Source organism: Panthera uncia, chromosome A2 (genome assembly GCF_023721935.1).
Source record: "Panthera uncia isolate 11264 chromosome A2, Puncia_PCG_1.0, whole genome shotgun sequence".
NCBI classification, from domain to species: Eukaryota; Metazoa; Chordata; class Mammalia; order Carnivora; family Felidae; genus Panthera; species Panthera uncia.
The window spans coordinates 102,871,017-102,897,807 of NC_064816.1; the positions used below are offsets into that span (position 1 = coordinate 102,871,017).

A 26,791-nucleotide genomic window follows, 5' to 3' on the forward strand; every position below is an offset into this window, starting at 1 on the left:
ATGACTTAGATAATGGGAACACTAGATATTAAATATAACAATACTTAATATAAAGCATAAAATAACTAATACTTTCTCAGTGTTGCAAAATGTGATGTACAATAATTTTTTGCAACTCTTCAATACTCCCTTGTGATTTGTAGGTAGCTGGTTTTAGGAATAAGGAAATAGTTTCAAGAAGATTAAGTAATTCTCTAAAGTCCAGAGGTCACTGATATAACAAATAAAAAAAAAAAAAAAACACTGGCCTCTGGCCTCTTTCCTTGTTTTCTATCCATTGGGATACATTTATTTTGCACGGTAATCTTCCTAAACAGTTTTTTCCCTCTTTCCTTATTGAAATCCCATAAAACATTGCTTTCAAAGAGTGAAAAACATTTTTAACCCTAGACTACATGGAATTTCAGCTAAAGTGCTAGAAAAGTTTACTATTTCAGTTGTAGATATTAGCTTGCTCAAAATAACTTTTAAAATATTAAGCTAGAATAGGTTTCAAATAAAAAGCTGATATACAGAAGTTTTAATAAAATGGTTGAGATTCTGTAATAAAAGAATGGTAAAGCTATTTGGTTTCAAGTCTGTTTTTAGTTCCCAGGTCTGAGATCAGTTAATTTAGGTAGTACGTATAAGGGGAGCCACCTACCATAAATATAAAAAAAATTCTAGCTATTTCCCTCTTCTTCTACTCTTATTATAAATACTGTCATGTATGTTTATAGTTAGGCTTTAGTAACTTCTTGTCAGGAAACACAGCTTCATCCACAATTTGCCTATAGTCGTATTTGTTGTATCTAGCAATCGAGAAAGATGTAGACACATAAACTATAGAGAAAAGCAATCCATCCACTACTATTATATTTTCTAATATGATATTATGTGAAATGCTCATTTCAATGGTATTTCCAACTAGAAAAAGATTGTCATGGTATTCAACTTTGTGAGTGGGCTGAAAGGGCCATTAAAACAATCTTTTCTTAATACAGTTTATCTTGCTTTTCAGCATAAGTGACCTACACTGAGTTTGCTGTGGTTAAGGTGCTAGAGAAAGTCCAAGTGCCAAGAAGACCCACTGCCTCACTGTTTGTTTTACACTTGAGCTCCTTTACACAACACTATGCATTACAGAAAGCTTCAGAGACACTGTATTACCTCCTCTCTGAACTTTTTACCCTTCGGCAAACAAGCTTAATCAACTGATGACCAGTTTGGGAGTAGAAAACCAAGTTAGGGACAGACCCAGTCTTATAACTCTTTGCTTGGTGACCTTGGACACTGAACTAACCATACCTCCATTGTCGAAAAACCTCTCATACAATCACATAACTTACTTGGAATAGTCTTAATATATGTTTTCTTATAGACAGAGTAATCTAAAAACCACATCTCATGTAGTGATCCACATCATTACTGGCTTAGAGAAATACCTAAAACATTACAGTTGAGTATAAAAACTATGCCATTTTGATCCATTATTTTCTCTCAAACAAGCTCTCAACTACTTATATGCAGGACACAAGAATGGAAAAATAATTCATGAGGTTTTCTCAAAATGAAAAAGATTTGAGATTCAAGGTTTAGTGAATTTCTTCGTCTTACGTAGTTGCTGTTGTTGTTGTTTTAAAAAATAGAGAAATGGGGAATTATGCTGTGAAGTCTCCAAGTTGGCAGATAAGCACTTCTGGCTACTAATACTTCAACCTGATGGGGATAATGCAGACAGATCTCAAAATAGCCAAACACAGTAACATTTAAGGAGAGTGGTGACATTTTCAGTTCTACTCAAGTAGGAATAAGCAAACTTCACCCTAACAACAAGTACAGATCCTACATAGAATACATAGAGCAGCTTTCTGAGGATGCTGAAAGCAAATGACAGCAGGCAGAATGGAGAAGGAAATCAGAACATAACGTGTCACTAAACCAGCGATGGGTTTCCTGTTTTCTCTTCCTCCTCTCATTTCCTAGCCAGAGATCTTGGAATAGAGGAGGAACACAAAAACCTATTCCTTAACATTGTATACAATCTCCCATGTTTACCCTTGAGCTGTGTATGGATAGCTTTGTCCATCAGAAGCATACTGACAACTTAAAGAACCAAAATAGGGGTTAGACTACTATCCAGATTCCACACAAGCCTATGGATATTATACATATAGAATGATTCTGAATAAACTGCAAAGACTTTGAAAGTTGAACTGACATTGGAAACCCAACTCACAGGAAGCAGCTCAGGATTTGTGACCTGAAACTAACTGGATCAATTACTTGCTAAAATAGCCACAACAATGACAAATCAACATTCCTCATAAGAATTAAAAAAAAATACACAAGAGTTTCATAAGATGGTATCTAAAATGTTCAAAATACAATTCAAAATTTCTCAACATATGAAGATCCAGGAAAATCTCAAAAACTCACAAAGGGAAAGACAGTCAATAATGTAAATCCTAAGATGACACAAGTGTTAGAGTTACCACACAAGGGCTTTAGAGCAGTTACTGCAACCATGCTCCAAAAAGTAATGATAGATATTCCTAAAATGAAAGGAAATCTTGAAACTATTGGCTGAAAAATAGAGGAAATTAAAAAAAAGAAATTAGAAAGTTTACAATTAAAAAATACAATGACTGCAATTAAAAAAAAATTACTTGGATGGGCTCAAGAATCCAACAGACAAAAAAAGAGGAAAAAGTCAGTGATCTTGAATAAAGATGAATAAACATTATCTAGTACGAACAACAGAAAGAACAAAGAGGAAAGAAAAAAAAATTATGGAGACTCAGAGATCTGTGAGATACTACTTCAAGTATCTAATACATGTCATCAGAATTTTAAAAGGAGAAGAGAATGAGTATGGTATCTAAATTAATATCTGAAGAAATAATGGCTGAAAACTTTCTAATTTGGCAAAGACATAATGCTAAAGATTCATGAAGCTCAGAAAAACTAAAACAGAATGAGCTCAAAGAAATCCATGCCCAGGCTCATCGGAATCAAATTACTGGAAACTGAGGACAAAGAAAAAATCTTGAAAGCAGCCTGAGAAAATGATGCATTACACATTGTGAAGCAATGATTCAAATGACTAGATATCTCATCAGAAACCACATTATGTAAAAGCCACTATGCGATATATGAAGGGGAATTGAGGATGAATCTTAAAATGCTTACAATTAAGTCAGAAGAGCTGGATACATATACACATAGCCGAAATACAAGACTGTGCACTGCAATGGCTTCAAGAAGGTATCAACAGAGAGCCACAGAAATACAAAGGATAAGGCAAATATTTCAAACAGATGGGGAGTTAAAAAGGCTTCATGAGGAAATTGCTGCTAAGCTTGGCTTTGAAAGAAGGAATTTTATTTTATTTTTAGTATACATGTATTTATATATCTCATTGCCTTTCAAAAAGATTTTGTAGTAAATTACAAAAATACATATATCCCAACAGGATAGGATAATTAATTCAGGCAATATGAATAAAAGGGAAAATAAAGCATATCAAAATAATAAACCATAGGTTCAATGAAAGAAATCCAACCATGGGTCCTATAGGATTGCTGGAAGAAACCACAGATTTGTTGGTTGGCTGCTTGAAGGCCAGAAGAATTAGCTTATTTCTAAACACCAAATAGCAAATTGGGATTTTAGACACAAAATTAATAGGCATGAGTAGAAAGCCCCTGGAAAGTGATCCCTATGAAGCATGGCAGCTTTGGGAGAATTATTTAATGCCATCACAAGGATTCTAAACTTATTTTGTGTGAAACAAGGAGGCATTGAACTTTGAGATCTGGGAGTAAAATGATTATTGTTGTTCAGTAGTAATTTTGGCAGCAACGCGATGGATGGGTTTGGCTATACTGGGAAGAAAAAAAAAAAAAAACCCAAAAAACCCAAAAACAAACAAACAAAAAAACCCCATGACATATAAAAGAGAAAAATGTAAATAAGCTGAAAACTATTTCAATTCTGTTATAAATGATAGAGTTGTAACTGATTACTAATATTAGAGATACAGTAAGGGCCTGAAGAGTAACTGAGTGAGACAGCAAAGCATTATAATTATGAAAAAATGGAAAAAGGCATTAGAGCGACCTGCTCTATTTCCTACCTTGTGGCCTTGGAAAACCTGCTTAATTTATCTGGATTATTTTCATTTGTTTGTTTGTTTTCAGTGTATGATATGGGGATTATAATAACCTTACTGACTTGTTAGGGTTTTTGTAAGGATTAAATAAGTAATAAATATAAACAGAAACTGGTTCATGGTCAACACTCAAAAAATGTTAGGCATTGTAATAGTGGATACCTCCAAACATATCTATCTGGTACATCCAAATATCCCAAAATTCAATCAGCCTTCACCTAAATGGCACTAAATTTTACAAATTAAAAATTTTAATTTTCTATCTTAATAGTCTGAGATGAATATGTATTTAGCAAATCATTTCAGAATAAATAATACCTTTAGGTTATGCTTATTTTTAATAATTAAGCAAACATATAAATAAAGATTTAACAGACCACAGAACACTGCTCCTCTTTTTTAAAGACTTTGCATTTTAAAGCTGGGCTGGATATATTCTCTTTGCAAACACAAGTCAAAATTAAGATAAGCTCCAGATCACTGCATCATCTAGAGCAATCAGAAAAAGATCCAGTCTTCCCAAGTGAGGGTGAAAGCAAAGGCTAGGAATGTAGCCAGTGTCTGAATCAAGGAGATACTAGTACCAGGGAAAGAAACTGGCATTCAAGTCAGAAGACAGTATCTCATAGAACAGCCTATACATTAGAAATGGGGAAGGAGGAGACAATTGCTCTTAGGTCACTAGATGACCAAGTATCTGCCCCAGGAATAACAGGGATCAAACCTAAGGCAGCAAGACAACCAGGTTTGGCAGAAATTGGCTGAGTACCAAGTCAGGGCTGACTTGTGTGTTGATGGTGTCTAACTTTGGAAGTAAACATTGGGGAAGTGGGTTCAGGGTCCTGAGAGGTAAATAAAAAAGGCAAAGAGAGATCAAAAGACATGTAAGTGCTTTCTAGAAGTTGCGTTTACTTCAGCTACCCCTTTGAGAAGTCTTTATATTTAATCTGTGGTCATTTCTCCAGTTAGCTTATGATCTGTTCATGACTTCCTTCCCATTTGCCACCACACAGAAGAACATTCCAGGAACTCCCTTCATTTTAATCACAGGAAAAGCGCTCAGGATAATACCGCATTACAACCTCTTTGGCATTATTTTCATAAAAGTATCATAAGTAACAACTAATACATGATGATTAATATTTCAAAGTATTAGCAGAATTATTAACATAATTGATAATGCAAAGGGAAGTGGCCCAAAGAAATTTAACTGTACCATACCAAGAAACAGAAAGAAATTAAAATTCTGAAGGTTAAGGTTGTATTTTTTCTTTGATACATTAAAATTCTTTGCTTTGAGAATGTAATGAATAAAGTTAACTCAAAATAACTTTTACATGTATTTATATATGAAAAATATGTGAATGAATTGCTAGCCAACCTACATTATGTTCAGTGAAAGAAGATTTAGTAGAAAGCATTTTTTTAAAAATGTTATACTACCTCAAGAAGTATTTAAGAAATTCACAAACTCAAAATGCACTTGGCATTGGCAGCATAATTATGTATAAGGCACAGTGCTATGCTCTCTGGGTATAAAGATGATCAAAATCATGGTGTATGACCTCAATAAGCTTATGTCTATCAAGGAACTAGACAGACAAGCTGATAATTTTGATATAATATCATTAGTGCTTGGATAAAGCTATGAAGCACTGAGGCCAGGCTTTCCAACTAGCTGGGGTCAGGGATGGGGTGCAAGAAATGGCAATGCTCAACAAAGGCTTCATGGAGGAGGGGCAGCATGAAATGACTCTCAAGCTGAGTTGTGTAACTCAACTAAAGAAGAAGAAAAATTTATTTGGACACAAGGGAAGCACACGAAGAGATTAAAAAGAAGTAAGGTAAATGATACTGGTGAAATAGGAAGCCTGATTCAAATTATATTTCATCAGAAAGAAAGTAATTACATGATTTTAAGCAGAAGAGTATCATGGTACGATTAGTATTTTAGAGTGATCATTCTGGTAGAAAGTTACAGGATGGGTTAAAATGGGGGACAAAATGGAGATGGGGAAAGACTGATGTGGTTAGTGCCAGGCATGAAAGAGAAATGAAGTGGGCCAAATCTAGGACAAGAGTAGTAGGGATGGAAAAAAGAAAAAGATCCCAGAAATATGTCATATTGGTAGGTAGACATGGTATTTGAATTTGGGGGTATGGAGAGAAATATAGGAGTGCATTCATGGTTTTAGCTTGGGAAACAGTAGGTACAACATAATGGTTTCACTAACTCAATATGGTAAAAGGAGGAGTAAGTGTTTTGGAATGTAAGAAGTCAGTATTTGTTTGTGGGGAGGAAATGAAGGGAGACAGATGATGAGTCCATTTTAGCTATATTGAATTTGTGGCTTGGTATGACTCCTAACTTAACAGAACTTTAGCGGGCACTCATCACTTGTTATGAATGGATACAAAATGAAATCTGACCTCATCTATGATCCCCCATATCTTACTATGCTCTCTCCTCCTCCCCAAGCTATTCTGTTTGTTCTCTCCACAATAGGAGCATACTGACAACACAAACAGTATGTTTGATGTGCTTAGGGAGAAGGACTGGGGAGGAAGAAGACAAAGGGGAAAATAAGCTCTGGAGTCCTGCCTAAAGAAAGGCTCTTCTGGAACTATTTCAATACAAAGTCTTCTGAAACTAACTGTCTCTTCAGTTTGATAGGCTTGTGAACATGGCTGATTGTTATATGGCTAGAATCCATACTCTGTTAGTGACTATTATAAAACTGTGAACTGAGGAGTATTTGACACATTTCTAACGACTACTTTATAGTGAGATATTTTAAAAGGTCATAAATGTAATTATTAAGTATATAGTGGAAAAGCTTTAGTTTTAAGCTTTCTTAGTTTTGCTTTTCCTGATACTTTAATTCTGGACTGGTGAAATTTCTAAGCAAATATTATCTTATTTTTTTTAATTCTCTCCTTATTGTGGTAAAATGTAAGTAACAGAAAATTTCACATTTTCACCATTTTTAAAGTATACAGTTTGATGGCATTATGTACATCCCCCTTGCTGCAGAACCACCACCACCGCTTATCCGCAGAACTTATATTACTTTGATTTTTTAAAAAAAATCATTAAAATCAGAATCAAGACCCACTTATCACCTGCCTTTCCATTTTATATATTCCACTTAGAGAAAACCAGACTTCTGCTGTGCTCTATATATCTAGAGCAAATCCTTCATAAATTAAATATCAGCTCAATCATCAAAGAGTTTTTACATTCTATCAATTTTTATGTTCTGTATGAAAAACATTTTGTTATTCAATTGAAACAAAGAAGACTCTTTAGTTAAACCATACCAATGCTATGAAGACTATTTAAATAGTCTCTTCATTTAAAGTGAAATTTAAAGTTCAGAACTCCATGTGGTTCTAGGAAAAGTAGAATATGCCAGAATATGAAATGACAAAAATGAGCCATAGTCTAGTACAGCTCTTGGCCCGCTAAAGACTGGAATATTCTAAAAGAATAAGAGATTTGGGGTGCCTGGGTTAAGCATCCGACTTGGGCTCAGGTCATTATCTTGGGGTCCGTGAGTTTGAGCCCTGCGTCCGACTCTGCTGACAGCTCAGAGCCTGGAGACTGCTTCGGATTCTGTGTCTTCCTCTCTCTCTGCCCTTCCCCTGCTCATGCTCTGTCTCAGTAATACATAAACACTAAAAAAATCTAAAAAAATTAAAGAACAAGAGAGTTTAAAGGAGAGAAAATTAGGGGCACCTGGATGGCTCAGTCAGTTAAGCATCCAACTCTTGGTTTTGGTTCAGGTCATGAACTCAAAGTTCGTGAGTTCAACACTCAGATGGGACTCTGTGCTGACAGTGCAGAGCCTCCTTGGAATTCATTCTCTCTCTCTCTCTCTCTCTCTCTCTCTCTCTCTGTCTCCCTCTTTCTGCCCCTCCCCCACTCATGCTGTCTCTGTGTCTCTCAAAATAAATAAATAAACTTTGAAAAAAAATAAAGGAGAGAAAATTAAATATAAGTTATATAAAATTATTATTAATTTAACAATTGTATAGATCATGATAATTAATAGGCAAAATAAATATTCAGTTAGTAATTGAAATATAAGTTAACAAAAGTATCTTTTGAAGTGCTCAGGCTATGTAAAATAAGCTAAAATTATTCTGAAACACTATTTAGATTTTCATAGACATAGACTATTTATTTATTTTATTTATTATTTAAAAATTTTTTTTAACGTTTATTTATTTTTGAGACAGAGAGATACAGAGTATGAAGGGGGGAGGGTCAGAGAGAGAGGGAGACACAGAATCTGAAACAGGCTCCAGGCTCTGAGCCATCAGCACAGAGTGCCTGATGCGGGGCTTGAACTCATGAACCGCAAGATCATGACCTGAGCCGAAGTCGGACACTTAACCGACTGAGCCACCCAGGTGCCCCAGACATAGACTTTTTAAAGTAAGTGATTTACCTCATGCTCTGGAGGGGGAGTCACAAGGATGGTGTAGGGCCTTTTTGGATTGAGATCCATGATGGGAAATAACCATGGAGAGTGAGGACAGTGGAGCCAGACCACTGGTTTTAATTACTATTCTACCACTTAAAAAAAATGTTCATTTATTTTGAGGGAGGGCATGTGAGCAGTGGAGAGGGGCAGAGAGAGAGAGAGAGAGAGAGGGAGAGAGAATCTCATGCAGGCTGTATGCTCAGCAGGAGCCTGGGGCTCATGAATTATGAGATCGTGACCTGAGCCAAAATCAAGAGTCGGACACTTAATCCCACTGAACCACCCAGGTGCCGCTCTACTCTAACACTTTTTATCTGTGTGGAATCAAGCAAACAATTTGACCTGTGCTTCAGTTACTTTATCTATAAAATGAAACTAATTATAGGGCTTTTGTGAAAATTAAATGTACAGGTCAGTACAGGTCAAATGTCTCAAACTGTACATGGCATAAATTAAGAGCTTAGTAAATGTTAGATATTATTATTATGACTATTAACTCTTTTGGATTTTAGGCATGGAGTAAGGAGTAAACATTCCTTCTCCCTGAAAAGAATCCAAAAATTACAGAGTCCTTGTGGAAGGCATTTGGTGTTTCACTGTTTTTCATCTATTATCTTGTGAAGCAAGCGGATGAAAACTGGCCTTCCATTAAAGACAAGAAGACTGTTACTACCAGCACCACTATCATCCCACATCACAACCACTGTCACCACCACCACCACAACTACCATCACCAGCATCGGTGGTAGCACGTCCACCAGTTCATCCCGACCACCATCACCAGCCATGCATCACCAGCACCTTAGCACATCACTACCACCATCACTTGTGGCAACACCTTTAACATCTCCGTGAGTATAAATGTCACCTTAGAAGTGTGGGAAGAGTGAAGAGTACCAGACAAGATGCAAGTGCATACATGCTGGTAAAGGGAGAACAGGAAGTCTTTTAAGGATATTTGGAACCAAGTACAAAGAGAGCAGAAAGTATAGGAAGTAGCCAATCTACCGAGATTTTTAAACAGGCTTTTTGTTTTTACATTATTTTTAGAGAATAAACTGATGCACAAACTTGGGGTTCAAAGTGGCTAAAAAGAATATATCAGGAATAAACAAAAGATCATATTTATCTGCTGTACACAAAGAGTAAAGATAATAAGTTTAGAGTAAAACCACTGGAAAGGTAAAATTAACACTTCCCTTTTACATGGTAAGCTGGACTGTTTGGAATCTGTAGCTAAATGTGTTTAAACTAGTGGTTAAGAGAAGGGGCCTTAATCAAAGAGCCTGGGTTTGAGTTCTACTACGTATCTGACCTTGAATAAGTTATTCAACCTTCCAAAGCCTCCATTTTTTCCATCTGAAAAATGATGATATCCATTATTTAATGTTTAGGTGAATATTTAATACATACTAGTACAATGTTGTGTATTAATTATATCTCAATTTAAAATATACTTAAATATAACACCAGCACTTAGCACAATGCTATACTAATCTAAGATTAAGACCTCCTCTGCCACTCCCAACTGGTTACCCCCCCAATCTTAACTAAACAGTAAATACATCATCAATCACATGTAAGAGCTAACCTGGATTCATCGCTTTCTCTTAGCCCCCAGGGAACTCATTAGCAAATTTTTCTTGTTCCACCTCTCGAATGTTGCTTAAATCCATCTACTTCCCTGTCACTATCCATGCCTGAGCCCAGACTACTCTGATAGACTCTCTCCCAGCTGCTACTCAGTCCAATCCAATCTCCACCCAGTGGCCAAGGTGACCTTTTAACATGTAAATCAGATGATGCTTAAAGCCTTCAAAAGGTTCCCAATGGACACAGAATCAAATGCTAACTCTTTGCTATCATTTTTTCTACATGGTCTGTCCCCTGTTCATCTTCTATACTTTATCTCTTTCTGTTCTCCCCCTATCTCTACAAACTAGTTTCGGTCATCAAAACCCTCCTTACTGTTTGTCTAACATATTGAATTTTTATTTCTTCTTTCAAAAAAGGCCTCCTATGTCGACTAATCTAAAGTAGTATCCTCCATATTGTACCCTGTTCCTCCTTATCATTTCACCATACTTGTTTTCATAACTCTTGTAATCTGAAGTTACGTTTGTGATTAATCTGTTTATATTTAACATTTAGTGTCTTATCCAAAGAGTTCCTTGAAGATAATTATATTATTGATCCTGTTGTATTATTGATCATGATATATATCACTGATCGTGTTTCTATTCTTAGTACCAAGGGCATTGCCTAACATATTTTTGAAATATAATAAAATATTCACTATAAAAAATGTAAACTGAAATTTTGTGGGAGGTCTAAATGTCTAACTTAAATAATATCTCATTATGGAGAAAACAACAACAGGGAGAGTGTTCTACAGAGAAGGATGCCCTCAAATCCCCAAATGGAGGTAAAAAAATAACAAAACAAATGGGTTAAAATTCAGGGAGATTTATGTCTGAAGGCCCTACAAATAATCTTCTCACGTGGTGCTCTGAAATAAGTACAATAAAAATTAAGAAAAATTTTATCAATTTTCTTTAGTTCCAGAGTTTAAAATATAATCGATCTATGGTATCTAAAGGTTGTACTTACACTAATACAAACATTCAAAAGTCAAACCACTGCCAAGGGCATATAATCCCACAAACCTGAATGCAATAGTCCTGACACATCAATAATAAATAGAAAAAGGTACTTGGTAATAGATCCAAAGCTTAAATATTGTGATTATTCAGTTATAGGATTATGTGATTAGTTAGTTATAGAAGTACATGACATCTGAAAAGCAAATATGAAGTGATATAGCATTTCAACTACTCGGTACTCACCGTACATGGGGTCTGCATCCATGGTTCCCCATCGATCTGCATTGGCAGAGACTTGCTAGTCCTGGAGGAAAATATTTCATTTTAAGTATAACAATGAAATATTTTATATAATAGACTATACGTAAGCTATAAGATGATGAGACCAGAAAATGCAAATATGGCAATAGCTGGCTCTAAATTTAACTCTTCTGAAGAAGACTTTAAGTATTGACTATTAATGAATACCCTGAAAAGGTACCTTGGTAACAGGAATATGAAGAGCTTCCTGGTAAATGTGATGATATAAAACAAATTATGGATACCAACAGAAAAATGTAGGGTTTATGGTTAATGATACAGTCAGAATTCCTATAGCTGAAAATAAAGCCTCCTTGTTTTCATGAAAACCTACATCTCAGACCTGGAGGAAAGGTGTTTGATGTCTCAGATTTTCCAATATCAACATTTTTATACAAATAACACCAATTATACCTGTGCTATGACCCATGGTTTCACCTTAGGGTCAAAAATACTTTTTTTTTTCCCCTAAAGGTAAAGTTCTGGAAAAATGCTTCTTAAAAAGGTTTAAATTTAATACATATATAAGATCTTACTTTACAATAATTGATTATTTAATTTTGTAGAAATGATGGTGTACTTTAGTTCATGAAGGACTTTAAGTTAATGGTGCTTCACTAGTGTTTCCATTGGGTATTATGCCTGGTAGATACTTCCATGCCTCTGCAAACTAAACTGTATGGGAATCATGCTAGTGGAGACGAAATTTGTACGTTAGAATTGTATCCATGGTCTGAACACGAGGGTATCGAAATGCAATAAACCTGATAAGTAACAGTTAACCAAAACTTGGTAAAATCTGCCAATTTCCATCATTTTCAAATATATCAGTGTTAATTATTGATAATTTGAGGCACAAATAAGACAAATGTTGTTATCAGAGTCCTGCATACTTTCAATTAACTTTTATTTATATCATCTCAACCCCCTGTCTCAATTACAGAGAAACAGCTACCTGATGACCACAGAGGAGCACTGAGCCAGCCGCCGCCCAGCACTCTTCAGTCCCGTGTATATTTGTCCCATCTCCATGGCTCCTTCCAAGCCAACTACCTCTAGCAGCTGATCACTCAGATCTGAAAGAAAACAGAAGCCTTGTAAGTTACGGTGTAGATCCATATGTGCACAATTTAATGCCCTTAGATATTATGAAGATGAAAAATGAAAGCTACTTGACAAAGAAAGCTTGTCTTGGATTCTGAAAGTAATGAAAAGATGGCCTACGTCTAAAGCTCTCAGTTTAACTAAACCCCGAGATGCTGTGGGAAAAGATCTGCTGTCAGCTTGGTCTAAAACAAAATGGGAAGAATCAATTTGGAGCCAAATAATGCCAAAGAATATACCAGTAGTTTTTAACATCAACAAACTTAATGTTATTCCACATGTATATATGGAACGTTTATACATTTGGCAGCAAATATACATTTCAACACTATAAATAAAGTATGAGGATATGCTGTCAAACATGATTTTGTTACATTACTCGAACAAAAGACCCTAGAGATCATGGAATTCGAGTCTCTCATTTAGAGATAAGAAGATTGAGTCTCTGAATCATTGAGTGACTTGTCCTTAGTGATGGGTGACTTTGTGCAGAAGTTCAAGAAACAATATTAATTTCTTGAAATGTTTTTTTCTGACGATATGCTACTAAAATACTATTTGGACACCACTAGATAATTAGCACAGTGCAATCATTATTTTTTTTAACAGAGGACAGTAGAAAGAGGCTAATAGTAATAGCTCTTGCTTGTTGAGTGTTTACTAAGTGCCTGTCGCTGGACTCCTTTGGTTCCCCTTAAAACAAATTGTGGGTAAATATGATTATTCCCATTCATAGACAGAGAAGCTGAACACTAGAGAAGTTAACTAATTTATTCATATTAACATACCTAGGAAGTGACAGAGCCAAAATCTGAACCCAACTACTCTGATGCATAACCACCGTGCACTTGATAAATCAACCATATAAAACAGAGAGTCTTAAAAATTATAGAAATGCTTCTTACATAGGGAAAGAGGTTGGACTGTATAAGCTTCAAGGTCCCTTTCCAATCTGAAGACTTTGGCTCAGCCAGAGGCAGAGGGTGCCCTCACATCAGGAGAATCCCACCAAGACCAGCCCTGACACACAGCCCCTACACAGCTTACTTATTGAGCTCAGAGTGCCTGGATCCCTGAGAGGGAGGCAAGATTCCAGGTGCATATATATGGTCCTTTTATATTTTAACATTCTCATGTTTCTTTCAAATGTGAATAGTTTAATATTATTTTAGTAGCAGAACAAGCTGGAGATTGGAGCACAGAGTGGGAGGGCAGGATGATTTTACAAGATAATAACGTAAAAGCCGGTCATAACTGAGGTTGGACGTGCAGAAAAACAAGTGTGTTCTGTACGAACTCCATTTTGCATGGGAAACCCTCTTCCCGCACTACGGATCCACTGTAGCACAGAGTTCATAAAAGTAGATAATACATTTTAGTGTAGTTCAAGGGTATGGCAACTAAACACTCTGAAATCTCAAAATTTGTTAGGCTCATGATCATTGGCAAATATAAACCCTTAAAACAGAAAGTGTGACCAAGCCACTGGATTTTTCTTTAAATGAACTGATCAAAAAAACCCAATTATTTTTTTTAAACTTTAAGCTATAGCTGAAGCTGAGATTTCACCAAGTCAACACAACATTCCAGCTACAAAATCAAATGTTAAGAAGTCATACATTCATTCACCTTGCTGTTCTAAACCCTATTTAGACTTATTTCTCATGAAACTTATTCTGTGTTTCTAGTTTAAATTTATGTTGCCAAGAACAGATGGACAAGGAATGGAAACATATTCTTTCAGCTGTAGCCCGCACTAAAATGTACTTGGCTCTATAGCCTGGGTGTTAATATACGCATTTCTTAGATATATGTCAACCAGAGAACTACACTGTGGCAAGCACTAAAACCCCAGATGTGTGTCTGGTGATATTTATAAAACAACAACAACAACAACAACATTGAAGTTCATATGAAGTATTATGTATTTTGCAACTGTCTGATTCCTAAATAAGGGAAATTTTGTGCTAATCTTGCAATGATCTGGTTGATGGGAACTATTCTACAAGAAATAAAACACTTTCTCATGACAGTTAATCTGTGAGCCCTAACTTTTCCATGAATCACAGGGATTGTCTAACCCACACCATATTGCTGCTGTCTACCACCCTCCTTCTGATTTTTTTCTTTAATTTGTCTTTTTTTTTCCTCCCTGAAAAAATACCCTGAAAATCAATTCTACCATTAATAATCAGTAATGAAGATATTTCTTACAGATTTGGAAGACAGGCTTTCAAATTTTCATGTTCTTCGTAACACAAAGAACTGCATAGAAATAGTGGAATATTTACTAACTCCAGTAAAAGGAAACTGATACCATTTATTTCAGGTTAATACCAATAACGTTCAGGAAAAAAAAACAGAAGCTCTAAATTTGTGCTGAACAAATTTGCTTCTATTACACTTCCACATTTTGTAAATACAGTAGTCTGCAATGTCTGTGCAAAATTGAGGCTTCTTACTTATTGTCTTTGGGGGTTGGATCTTGACTGATTTCAGACAAAGATCGTTTCTATCTATGCCATTTTGAATTTTGTTTCTATATGTAGTATCATCTAAAAACATCAAAGACTTCCTCACTTCACAGTCTAGCTAAAATTAGTTTACATGCAGGTCCCGCTGGGATGTCACAACCAACCAAGTAAACCTACTGAATTGGTTTGCTACCTGGCTATTGATTTCATACATAAAGTTGAAGTAGCGAACTACAGCCCAAGAACCAAGTCTGGCCTGCTGCTTGTTTTTGTGTGGGTTGCTAATTAAGAATGGTTTTTATGCATTAACAAAGTGAAAACATTTAAAAAGAATAATATACTGTGACATCTGAAGATCATATGAAATCAAAATTTTAGTGTTCATAATTTAGCTCTTTTTTGTCTTTTTTTTTTTGAGAGGGGTAGAGAGACAGGGAGCAGACAGACTCTCAAGCAGGCTCCACCCCCAGTGTGGGGCCCAACGTGGAGCTCAATCCCATGACCGTGGGAACATGACCTGAGATGAAATCAAGAGTCAGATGCTCAACGGACTGAGTCACTCAGGCATCCCCATAATTAAGCTTTGATTGTAGCGCAGCTACATTCTTTCTTTTAGGGTTTGTTTGTTTGTTTGTTTGTTTTTGTCTATGTCTGCTTTCACACTGCAATGGCAGAGTATTTGCAACAGAGACCATACAGCCTGAAAAGCCTGAAACATATACTATCTGAACCTTTAGAGAAAAGTGTCAACCTCTAGTCAAGAGAAACATATAATTAATTAGGCCATTGAGATTTTCACTTCAGTACTGCCACTATAAATGCTAAATGACATCACAGTGACCTGAATGAAAGGCAGAACATCCTTCCTTCCTCAGTGTATGTGCCCCTGAGTAAAACAGTTTTTCTCAACCATGGAGTCTCACCACCTTTTTGTACTGTGAGGATTCTCATAATCAATTTGTTATTGCATCGTGAAATACCAAAGTTTCCAAATAACTTTGTTACAAAAAAACGAGAGGCTTAATGTTCAACATTACGCGCAGTCATTGCATCCTGGTTGGACTTTTGAGCGTGAGAAAAAAAAAAAGGGAGATGATACACAGCTAGGCATGAATCACAACCAGACCTGTAGATCCAGAAGAGCTAGCTCCACCTGTGAGCGTCACCCACTGAGTACTGAGACCTCCTGACATCCTGGTATTTGGAAGTATGTGTTGATCCTGAGGAAGATACTGCTTTCACTCAGTGGGAAAAACTACATTTCTAAAGAGTTAAATGTCTTTCCAAATGGCTCTATGGGGGTAACAGAGTTAAGAGAATCTGCCATATTTGATTTTTTTTCATATTTAAAACAGAAAGTCCAGAAAAGGTGCGTCAGAGGGAAGGAACTTGATGAAACAACCAAAAACTGAGTCATATTAGAGCGACATTCTTTTTTTTTTTAATTAATTAATTTATTTTGAGAGAGAGAGAGAGCACACAGGAGAGGCAGAGACAGAGGGAGAGAGATAATCCCAAGCAAGCTGCACAGTGTCAGCGCAGAGTCTGACACAGGGCTCAAACCCAGGAACCACTGGGATCATGACCTGAGCCAAAATCAAGAGTAAGACGCTTAACCGACTGAGCCACCCAGGCACCCCTGGAGCAACATTCTTAACACAGGGTCAGGTGACTCTTCAACAGTATTTCAATATAATTGGTGTCCTTCATTATCCTATATATTTTTATGAATTTTAAAACATGCTCTGAAGATATTCAGTAGATTTCACCAGACTGTAACAGACATATGACAAGAAACACTACTTTAGAGTTTAATTTGCCGCGGACGTTGTAAATGTTTTTCTGGATACTTTTAGTGCAGGGCCATTTTGTTACACAGGCAATCAGGGGGTAAAGTATACCCCCAAGAGTCAGGGATAAAGTACAGATTTGAGAACACAGGAGCAGCACAGCTAATAAGTGGGTAATATTTATTCACAGCTCAGTCTCTTCATTTTTGACAGTTATGCCCTGATAATATGTCTCATTATGTAATTGTTTCAAAATGCCATATGTGAGGGAAGAGAAAAGGACGCATTACAAACACAGACTGAATGTGGGTTGCAGCATTTTACATCTCGTAGAATATAATGTGTACTGAAGTGAGGGGAAGGAGGGGCAAGGCAGGGCATGCTTCTTTGTGACTGGTGTCCAGCAACATGCTGTGACATGGGGGGAGGCCATATCCTGGGCTATACTCACTGACTCAGCAGGGACATTTTGTATTCACCATAAATTGCTAATTATATCAACGTCTATTATGTCTTTATTTGGCCATGATGTGTGCAGGATATCTATGGAGTTGTACCTTTGAGGGTGGGCAGATTGTATGCCTTCTAGTGATGTTTCATTTATCTAGCAATTATTGGAAACATGCCTGGAGATCCAGAATAAACTTGTAAAAAGCCAAGGTATGTATGAAATTCATCCACGTAGGTGAATCTTTGAGGATTTTTCCTTCAGATGTGCATCTATTGTCCATTGATTCTTTATTTAGATGGCTCCTCACACACACCAATGGCCATTTTCCCTTACCTCCTAAATTAGAAAATGCAAATAAAAGAAGGTGATTGGAGAGAACTAAAGCCACTGTTTATTCATATGGACTTTGTTTCACAGCCCAAGTATGTAAACATTAAAGAAGACTTTGGGGCGTCTGGGTGGCTCAGTCGGTTAAGTGTCCAACTTCGGCTCAGGTCACGATCTCACGGTCCGTGAGTTCGAGCCCCGCGTCGGGCTCTGTGCTGACTGCTCAGAGCCTGGAGCCCATTTCAGATTCTGTGTCTCCCTCTCTCTCTGACCCTCCCTCGTTCATTCTCTGTCTCTGTCTCAAAAATAAATAAACGTTAAAAAAAATTAAAAAAAAAAAAGACGACTTTTAGCACCTAAGGCGATATACCATGCAATTATAGGTCTATCAAGGAAGTGGGGAGAGTATATATCTATATACTCTATATATAGATATATACTCTATGCCTACTATGGGCAGCCTCTCTGCTCTCTGCTCAGGAATTTATAGGCATTTTTTCATTTAAGACTCCCAGTAATCCTTACAAACTGATATTATTCTCCTCATTTTATTGATGAGAAAACTATGTTACTTGTGCAAGTCTTCACATGTAGTTGAAAATCTGGTTTTCAAACTACATATGCTTGACTCCAAATTCCATGTTACTATACATACTGACACAGTAAGAAGTAACCATTAAATGTTATCACTGATGGAAGAGAAAAAAAAAAAAAAAACAACACTAATAGTACCACTAATACCACTAATTTTCTTACTGCTAAATCATTTCAGATGTCATTAAATGAAAATATAGAATAAAACTCTCATTCACAACAACTACTCCAGGTCATGTGTGCATTATACTCTGCAGAATCCTGCAAGGAGGCTATGAAATGCAAAATACTTTTTGGAATAATTTATATCCAAAATGGTTAAAATGAAAACACTAGAAAATTAGAGTCTGGTACATAAATGGATTAACTAGAATTATTTGGAAAATTGAGCAGTATGAAATAACCCATTCTATTTTCAAAATCTGAAAAATAAGGGGTTAAGCTACACATACCAAAATTTTATAAATATATATATATATATACACACACACACACACACACAAGATATATATATATATATATATATATATATATATATATATATATATATATATATCACAATCGCATTTTTTTTTTTTTTTTTTTTTTTGGGAGAGAGAGAGAGAGAGAGAGACAGAGCACAAGCAGGGGAGGTGCAGAGAAGGAGATACAGAATCCAAAGCAGGCTCCAGGCTCTGAGCTGTCAGCACAGAGCTCGATCCAGGGCTCAAACTCACAAACCCAACTGCAAGATCATGACCAGAGCTGAAGTCGGAAGCTTAACGGACTGAGCCACCCAGGCGCCGTCCCCGCCCCGCCACGTGTCTGCTTTTATTTCATTTAATTTATTTGTTTCTTTTTTTTAAAGTGAGATACCACCAATTTTATTTTATTTTTAATTGTAAAGAAAAATTTATTTATTTTAATTTTTTTAAATATAATTTATTGTCAAATTGGCTAACATACAGTGTGTAAAGTGTGCTCTTGGTTTTTGGGGTAGAATCCCATGGTTCATCACATGCCTGCTTTTAAAAATGACTTTTAAAGAATGGATTTGATCATGTCTTTGAAAGCCATCTGGTTTTTGAAAACAACCAGCCAGAGCTGACTATAACTTTATGTATTTTCATTCTAAAATTCTGAACTTCTCTAAATGGATCCAAAAAAAGTAAAGACCAGAAATCACAGCGTGGCATATTGTCAACAACCTCCCTTATTGGGACCAAAGTGATTCAGGGCCTGCAAATCACTTTCTTACGTGGCATACTTGAAAAGCGATCTTCACCCCGGGGCACACAATCCAAGAAATCATAAGCATTTCTTTCACAAGGCCCATAGAGAATCAGCTTAAGGACTTCCCACAGCAATCTATTGCTGCAACTGACAATGTGTATTATGACTAAATGTAAACAGAGAGTTTGTGAGCACAAGCTAGCAGTGATTCTGAACGCTGTGCTTCTGGGTTCTTGAGTCAGTCTGTTCTTGTTAAGCTTTGTGGAGGGACTGAAGGCCGTCGCTTGTTTTCTGTGTGAATGAGCCATTAGTGTGTGTGGGGATGTTTTCACAGCACCATGCCTCTGCTGCCCTCTTCCATAAACCAAGCTACCTCACGTGTCTCCTCATATTAGCACCATCACTAAACAAAGCAAGTGCTCATGAATGATGGCTGATGTCAGCAAATTCTGAATAGCTTCTGGAGGGGCATCCTGAGCCCCAACACTGATGCCTGCTAAAAGGGTGAAGTCATCAGGGAGACGACCAACTGTCTTCTCCTACGAATTAAGCAGTTCCAACAATTAAAAAAGAAACCACCCCAATTCAAATCAATTTATTAGAAGGCAGTGCCAATATTACTTTAGATATGACTTTGTAGTTTTGCATTCAGTATCCAGCAGCAATATGAAAATGTTATTTTCTTGACATAGATTACAAAATACAATGTTTTATTGTCCCCTTATTTTAGTTTCAATGATGTATGAAAAACACTTAGGAAAAACAGTAACGTTTTAAGAACATGGTAATGAATTTGATCTCATTTATAAATTAATACTGAAAATTAAAATAAGAACAAAACATAATAATGACACATAGTCATTTACTGAATAACAGAGCTGGTTTTTATGTCCAGTTTATCCTGGTTACATACAAATAGTGTACTCTTAACAAGGGATTGAAAGATTCCATTATATTGGATTGACTGTGCTTTTTCAGACCATTTGTATAAAACCCTGCTGGTCAGAAGTAAATCATACTTCAGAATAGTATTTCTTCAGAAAAGAGGCTCCATGACTAAATATAATTAAATCCCAGCAACCTTCATTTGGAATTTTTTGGTATTCATCAAATATAGAATTATATCCTCAAATCTGGTGTCTGGCCAGAGAATCCTTGAAAATCTGCTGACTTCAGGGCTCTGCACAACAGGAATGCCACAGTTGCTGGTTAGAATAGTGTGTATGTTTAAGGGGTTTTGTTGTTTTACAGAACTGAGGACCCCCCCCCCTCCTGCTCAACTGAGCACAGGACGTCAGAGCAGAACTGAGACAGGAACTCTTATGGTCTCAAGTTCTAACAACACCCTAATAGCATCATTGCCTCATGGTTTAAAGATGAGCTGTTCTTGACTCATCAGTGCCTCTAGTAAAGAATGATTTGAGTCAGAAGATTCTGCTTTTTTTTCCTTCATTTTTTAAGGCCTATAATAGATTGTAGACAGATGAACCATCCTATCGAAAAGGCTACTTGTTAACATGTTAGTACAACTTGGTGTATACCTAGATTCTTTTATTTCATATAGATCCTTCCTTTTTTTTCTTTCTTCTGTAGTAAGAAAACCTTATTTTATAACTTTATGGTTACAGAAAAAGAATTAAATTACATCTTGGATTACTAAATTGAATTAATGTTGACACAAGTAGTTTTATTTGGATGGGATTTTAAAATTAATCCCACTTGTAAATACTTGTAAGAAATAAATATCCTTTGTCATGTCAATTATAAAGTTAGCAAAGAAATCCTTTCAACACATGAAATCACTTAGAAGAGAGAACTTGCAATCTACTACTGTATAGGAAATTTTCAGTATCTAGTCACCTCACCATACTTATTAATCATGTACTGACACGTTTCCAAAGAGCTTGGATTTAAAAAAAAAAATAAAGAATAAGCCCTTGTACATGGACATGTTGAGGGATTCAGATAAGCACAAAAGGTCTCTGTGAGAAAGTTTTCCTTTACATGTTAAGAAACATGTCATTTTATCTTTATAAAAGAACTGCACTGATATTAATCCAACTTTCAGAAAATACAGCAACATTTGTGACTAATAGTTACGTGAAAAGTAGAAATGGAACATTCGAAGTACCTTTGCCCCCAACAGCACTTGAGTACATAGGAGAAGTTCAAATGCAAACTTTCAGATTTCCAACACTGAAAAACTAAGGACTTTATCTCCCCTTTCAAGGAGTTGCTTTGTGGGTAGGGAGAGCCCAAACCTCTTTTATAGTCCAAACTTTGTTAATATAATTCATTCTTTTCCTACCTCTTCTTATAAGAGATATATTCTTCTTAAAAGAGTTTAAAACGCTTTTGCACTGATAATGTTGTATAGTGAAAAATTATTCTATTTAGTTGTATTCTTTTAAAAGTTATTTGTTTAAAAGGGCTTCACTGTATTAGTCTTGCAGCCCTTCATACAGCAGAACAAAAGCGGTTCTATGAAAGAAGTCTAAACTTGGACAAACCGTAAAAAAAAAAAAAAAGCAAAGTTCCTCTCTGTTTTTATCAAATTTGATTGCTGCAGCTGTTCCCAGTTTCTGTATTTTAAAAATAGCCTTATTCAGTGCCTTGTTGGCTAAAGGCCAGAGTGCCATTAGAACATGCTGTACGGAAAACCTCTATTCAGTTACAGATACAGAAATATATTTAAGATCAGTGGGGGTCATCTGCAGCAAACACTTGTAAAGGAAAATAGAATTTTAATGTGTTTAGACTGATCGCCACTTTTGCCACATAGTTTAAAGCTTCTGTACAGAATCTTCCTAATAACTTTTTTTGTTGTTAATTTTAGGTAAAAATGCAAAATGAGCATCAAGTTCATTGGAAAAATATTATTAGAAAGGTCCTATTTCTCAAATAGTACCCATATAATTGAGATACATATTTCAAAGAATATTACCAGTGGTTTCTGTTCAACAAGTTAGCTGGTATGCATCGATCCCGTAGAAAGGTAGGTATTATGGAGCAAAAGCTGCAAATGGAATCACAACTTCTCTTGGATGCAGGCCACCTAACCAAAGGTCACCAGGTGTGAAACAAACCAAGGTACCCAAGGAAAATGACTATGGAAAGTCATTTTGGACTGAGGAATTTTTATCTTTGGGCTCCAAGTGTACGGGAATAGGGTCAAAGAAGTGAATTATTAGTAGAGTTTCTGACCCCTATTCTCCATCTCTCCAGTTCTTTTCTTTTTCCTCAACAAATAATAGAAACTAGCATTTGGGACTAAACAGATTCATAAAGGCATGCTAATTTGAGTTCTAAGTAAGAAGAATCTGTTCCATATGGATCATCAATAAAAAAGAAAAGATTTTTGAAGCCAGGAGATGAGAGCAGTAAGAAAGAATTAGCAAGCAGAGGTCTAGGGAGAACATCGGTGAGAAAAGAAGCTTTCATTATGGAAATGAACATCGTTGTCAAGAGGTGAAACATCTGAGATTTTACTTTTTTTTTGAAAGCTAACATATTAGCCTTCCACAGTTTTGGGATGGGTTGCACAAGACAGAAATCTCTGAGGTCACAAACCCAAGACTTTATTACCTACAACATTTATGTCAGTCTTCCGAACCCCAATTTACATAGGGTGAAGCAAAGAGCATTTAAATCATGGAATCGAAGGGGCATAGAGAAACTAGGCCAGCATTCTGCAGGCTTCTCAGCAAAGTGTTAGGTTCACTGTGAACCTATGGGCGGAAATAGGACAGAGACTGCTCTATTTCCACAAGCAATGGGGATGGAGAGACGATGCTCAGGTGCTCTAGGTGCAAGGCATGGTAGAACCAAAATTCAGTGGGATTGAATTGGTAAGCAGAACCAAGCTATAATATGACTGGACCAGTGGCAGCCCACTGGAATAAAGTTCTTTATTAGGCTACTAAATTAACACAACAATTGTACTATGCCATTGCTTGATGATTTCCGAAGTAAAAGCAGTAGTGATGACAAAGTGCGCAGTATCTCAGAACTCTGGACAGCAATATTACCAAAAAAGACACTTGTCCTTCACTACATCCTTATAATCTCAGAAATAACAAAGACAAGAATGTCAAAACAAAAAAAAGGAGAAAAATACTAAAAACATATATTTCAGTTGCTAGGCTCGGTGCTGGGTATATAGTAGTAAGCAAGACTAAACAGAGACTCTTAATACAATCATTGGAAAGGAGAGGTTCACATTTTACTGCACATTCAGAACCGGGCATCTGTCTGGAGCTCCGGGGAGGCAACTTGCTACTGCATGGTAGGAGATATTATGGTTCCTGAAAGGTTTGAGCACTTGGATTCAGGCATTTCTGAATACAGTCATAGATTTTTCCATTACGTGAGCGAATATATCCACTTTGTCTCTTTTACAATCATTTTACATTTAAATGTTTAAACTAAGACAAACTAGTTTTGCTTAGCCAGTTGAATTGGGTTTTTCTCACTCGCAACTAAATGATAAGTGAGTGACATTACTTCCGGTTCTAACTATTGCCAGATTCATAGTCCTCAATATACTTGGTAGTGTCATTCTCCGTCACTGTCACCTTTAAGTGATTTATATTCCTCAAACAAGAACCTTGGCATTTAGCTACCCATAATCTTTATTTCCAATACTCTTTTATGCAAATGCTAAGCCCCTGTCCAGACTACTATTTTCTGTTCCTTTAAGTAGGCTTGACTGTCACTACTCTGCTCCCCTCAAATATGAAAGTTTTTTCGTCCTCTCCTATTTAAACTCTGTCAGTTCTTTAAGGCTCAGCTAACAACATCTTTTCTGTAATGCTTTCTCTTATGTCATCACCCTTTGCTAAATGTTGCAAAAACACGGTATCAATTATGACCCTTTGGCACTCAACCTACACTGGGAGGCAACAATCACAGAATCAAAGAGTCACACAGTGTGGCTCCCAGAGCGTAAGACCTAGCAGTTAAAAAAATGGCACACATCACTTTGCATTTTGGTCATCTCATTGCCTAATGGTCTACATGAGACTCCTTACTGTTGACCTTGATCATTATCAATATTTTGGTCCAAGTCTGTTTTTTCCTCCACACCACTCACAAAAGCAGTCCCCATTTTGACATAACTATTATGAATTTCCAATTATCTCATTTTGTTTCATCATGATTAGGGATTTTGGCAAGAATTTTTATTTTCCTGGCTTAAGTCTCATCTCCATATTTATTTTGTTATGTTATACATATTGTTTCATAATATTACCTAACTTCCATTCATTCATTTATCCATTTACTTCACACAGCACAGTTACACAAAGCACAAAATAGATGCTCAGTAGATCAATACAGGCCTGGTAGCATGGAAGCTACCTGAGATGTGTGTGAATGAAGGTATAGTCTCTAATCTCAAAGAGCTTTTTATCTTTAAGAGAACTGATGTGTAAATAATGTAATGTAGTATACATCATGCTACAGTAGAAATATTCAAAGTATAAGTGCGAAAAAAGGAGATTGTTTAACAGTATGGATGGTGGCTGGGGTGGGGAGAGTTGGGATATTAAGATTTTAGGCAAAATCTTTCTGGAATTGATGACACTGAAGGTAAATTTTAGTTATCTGATGTCAGGGTGAGTGAAGCTCTTCAAGGATGAGAAACATGCATGAAAATAAAATAACATTTAAATCACACGCTATGTCCAGTGAATTACACAAATCTCCATGTTCTGGCTTCCAAATAGCAGGGAGAAAAGCTGTGAGAAATGACATAATGGGGACTCCATCAGGAAGGGCCTTATAAACCGTGCTTGGTTGCTTGAATTTTCCTTGTAGTTTACTGGAGGCCAGTTAAGATTTCTAAGTGAAGCAGATAAGTGATTAGATTACATTTTAAAAAGAACATTTTGGGAGTCATGTGGAAGATGGCTTGTAAGGAAGTGAGGTTAAGAAGCAGGGCGATCACTTTGAGAGAAGTGCTGAAAGAATCCTGTGAGAGATAACAAGGAGTTAAGGAAGGCTGGAGCCATGTGCAGGAGAGAGAAATTTGTTTATGAGGCAGAACTGGCAGTATCAGCACCTGGGAGGTGGGAAATGTTAGAAGGCATTGTGACACTCACGCTCAGGCTTGGGAGACAAACCGATGGCCATGCCACCAAATCAAAATGGGGGGGGGGGTGGGGGAAAGGACAAGTGGGGAAGTAGAAAACATGATGGGTGTGGTTTAGGATGTGCTGATATTATGGGCTCTGGGGGACATTCACACAGCGCTCTCTGAAACGCCACAGAGAGGACTGCTTGGAGAACACATGTCTGTATATTACCACTATCTCCAAATTCACTTAAAATCTTTAAGGGTAAGAATCATACATTGTGTTGCTTTACAATTTGTTGTTGTTTTGTTTGTTTTTAGATCCCCAAATGCACAATCTGGCATAGAACAGACAATCAATAAGCAAATGTTGAATTAGTAATAATGTACTGTATTAAGTACACTTGAAGTTTTCCTGATAGTGTTCTGTAACTGTTGCCAAAAGACAGACTCACCTTTGAATTTGTTTTACCTAGCTGGTGAGGAGGGGCAGGGTTGAGAGAATGGCTTATGATTTCAGAGACAGTTTTTTGAAGGGACAAATGTATTCCTTTTGATTAAAGGTAAACATTGATGGATCATCTTTTATGTGGAAGTATTTCTTTTATTAATCTGGCCCTATTTAGTTTCCCAGGGTTTTTCATGACCTAACTATACTCATAGTAATTAAGAACTATGCTTAGGCCATTGTTAGATATGTTTATTTTTTTAAACTTGCAACCAATAACATTTCTTATGTATATCATTTTACAGATGGGGAAAAGCAGAGAATATAAGCTATTTGTCAACAGTTATTCAGTGAGCATCTAGAGTTCTGCTCATGATATGAGAGTTCCTTTCTGTCTCTCAAGGATGCTGATGGAAAGATTCTTTGGAAAACTGCCATTAATTAAAAATATCTTGTCAAGGTAAATTTAAAAGGCAAAACTGTTGTTATCTAGCCATTCTATTTGTTGGAAACTCCTTTGTCATTATTAATTCTTCTCTATTCTCATTGTGATTCAAGAATGTTGGTAATTTAATTTTTACTGACCGCTGTAAAAGTTGACATCAATTTGCTCATTCTTTGTTATCTTTTCAATAGTGTAAAGAAGTTAGGATTACGTCTGTAACAATATAATAAAGTATTATATAACTGCCTACTGAATTTTTTATTTTCAAATCTCTCCAAAAATAATTATAATTTGATAGCATTTTTAATATCTAAAAATTCTTTAAAT

General features: G+C 36.2%; 1 protein-coding gene across 1 annotated transcript in view; it reads right to left on the bottom strand.

Moving 5' to 3' along the window:
- DGKB (diacylglycerol kinase beta) overlaps positions 1 to 26,791 on the bottom strand; it is a 718,768-nt gene that overhangs the window by 23,863 nt on the left and 668,114 nt on the right. The window contains exons 24-25 of the mRNA XM_049641565.1: positions 12,502 to 12,622; positions 11,490 to 11,550 (exon numbers count right to left, since the gene is read on the bottom strand). Coding sequence (XP_049497522.1) covers positions 11,490 to 11,550; positions 12,502 to 12,622 — 182 coding nt within the window. The remainder of the gene's footprint in view (positions 1 to 11,489; positions 11,551 to 12,501; positions 12,623 to 26,791) is intronic.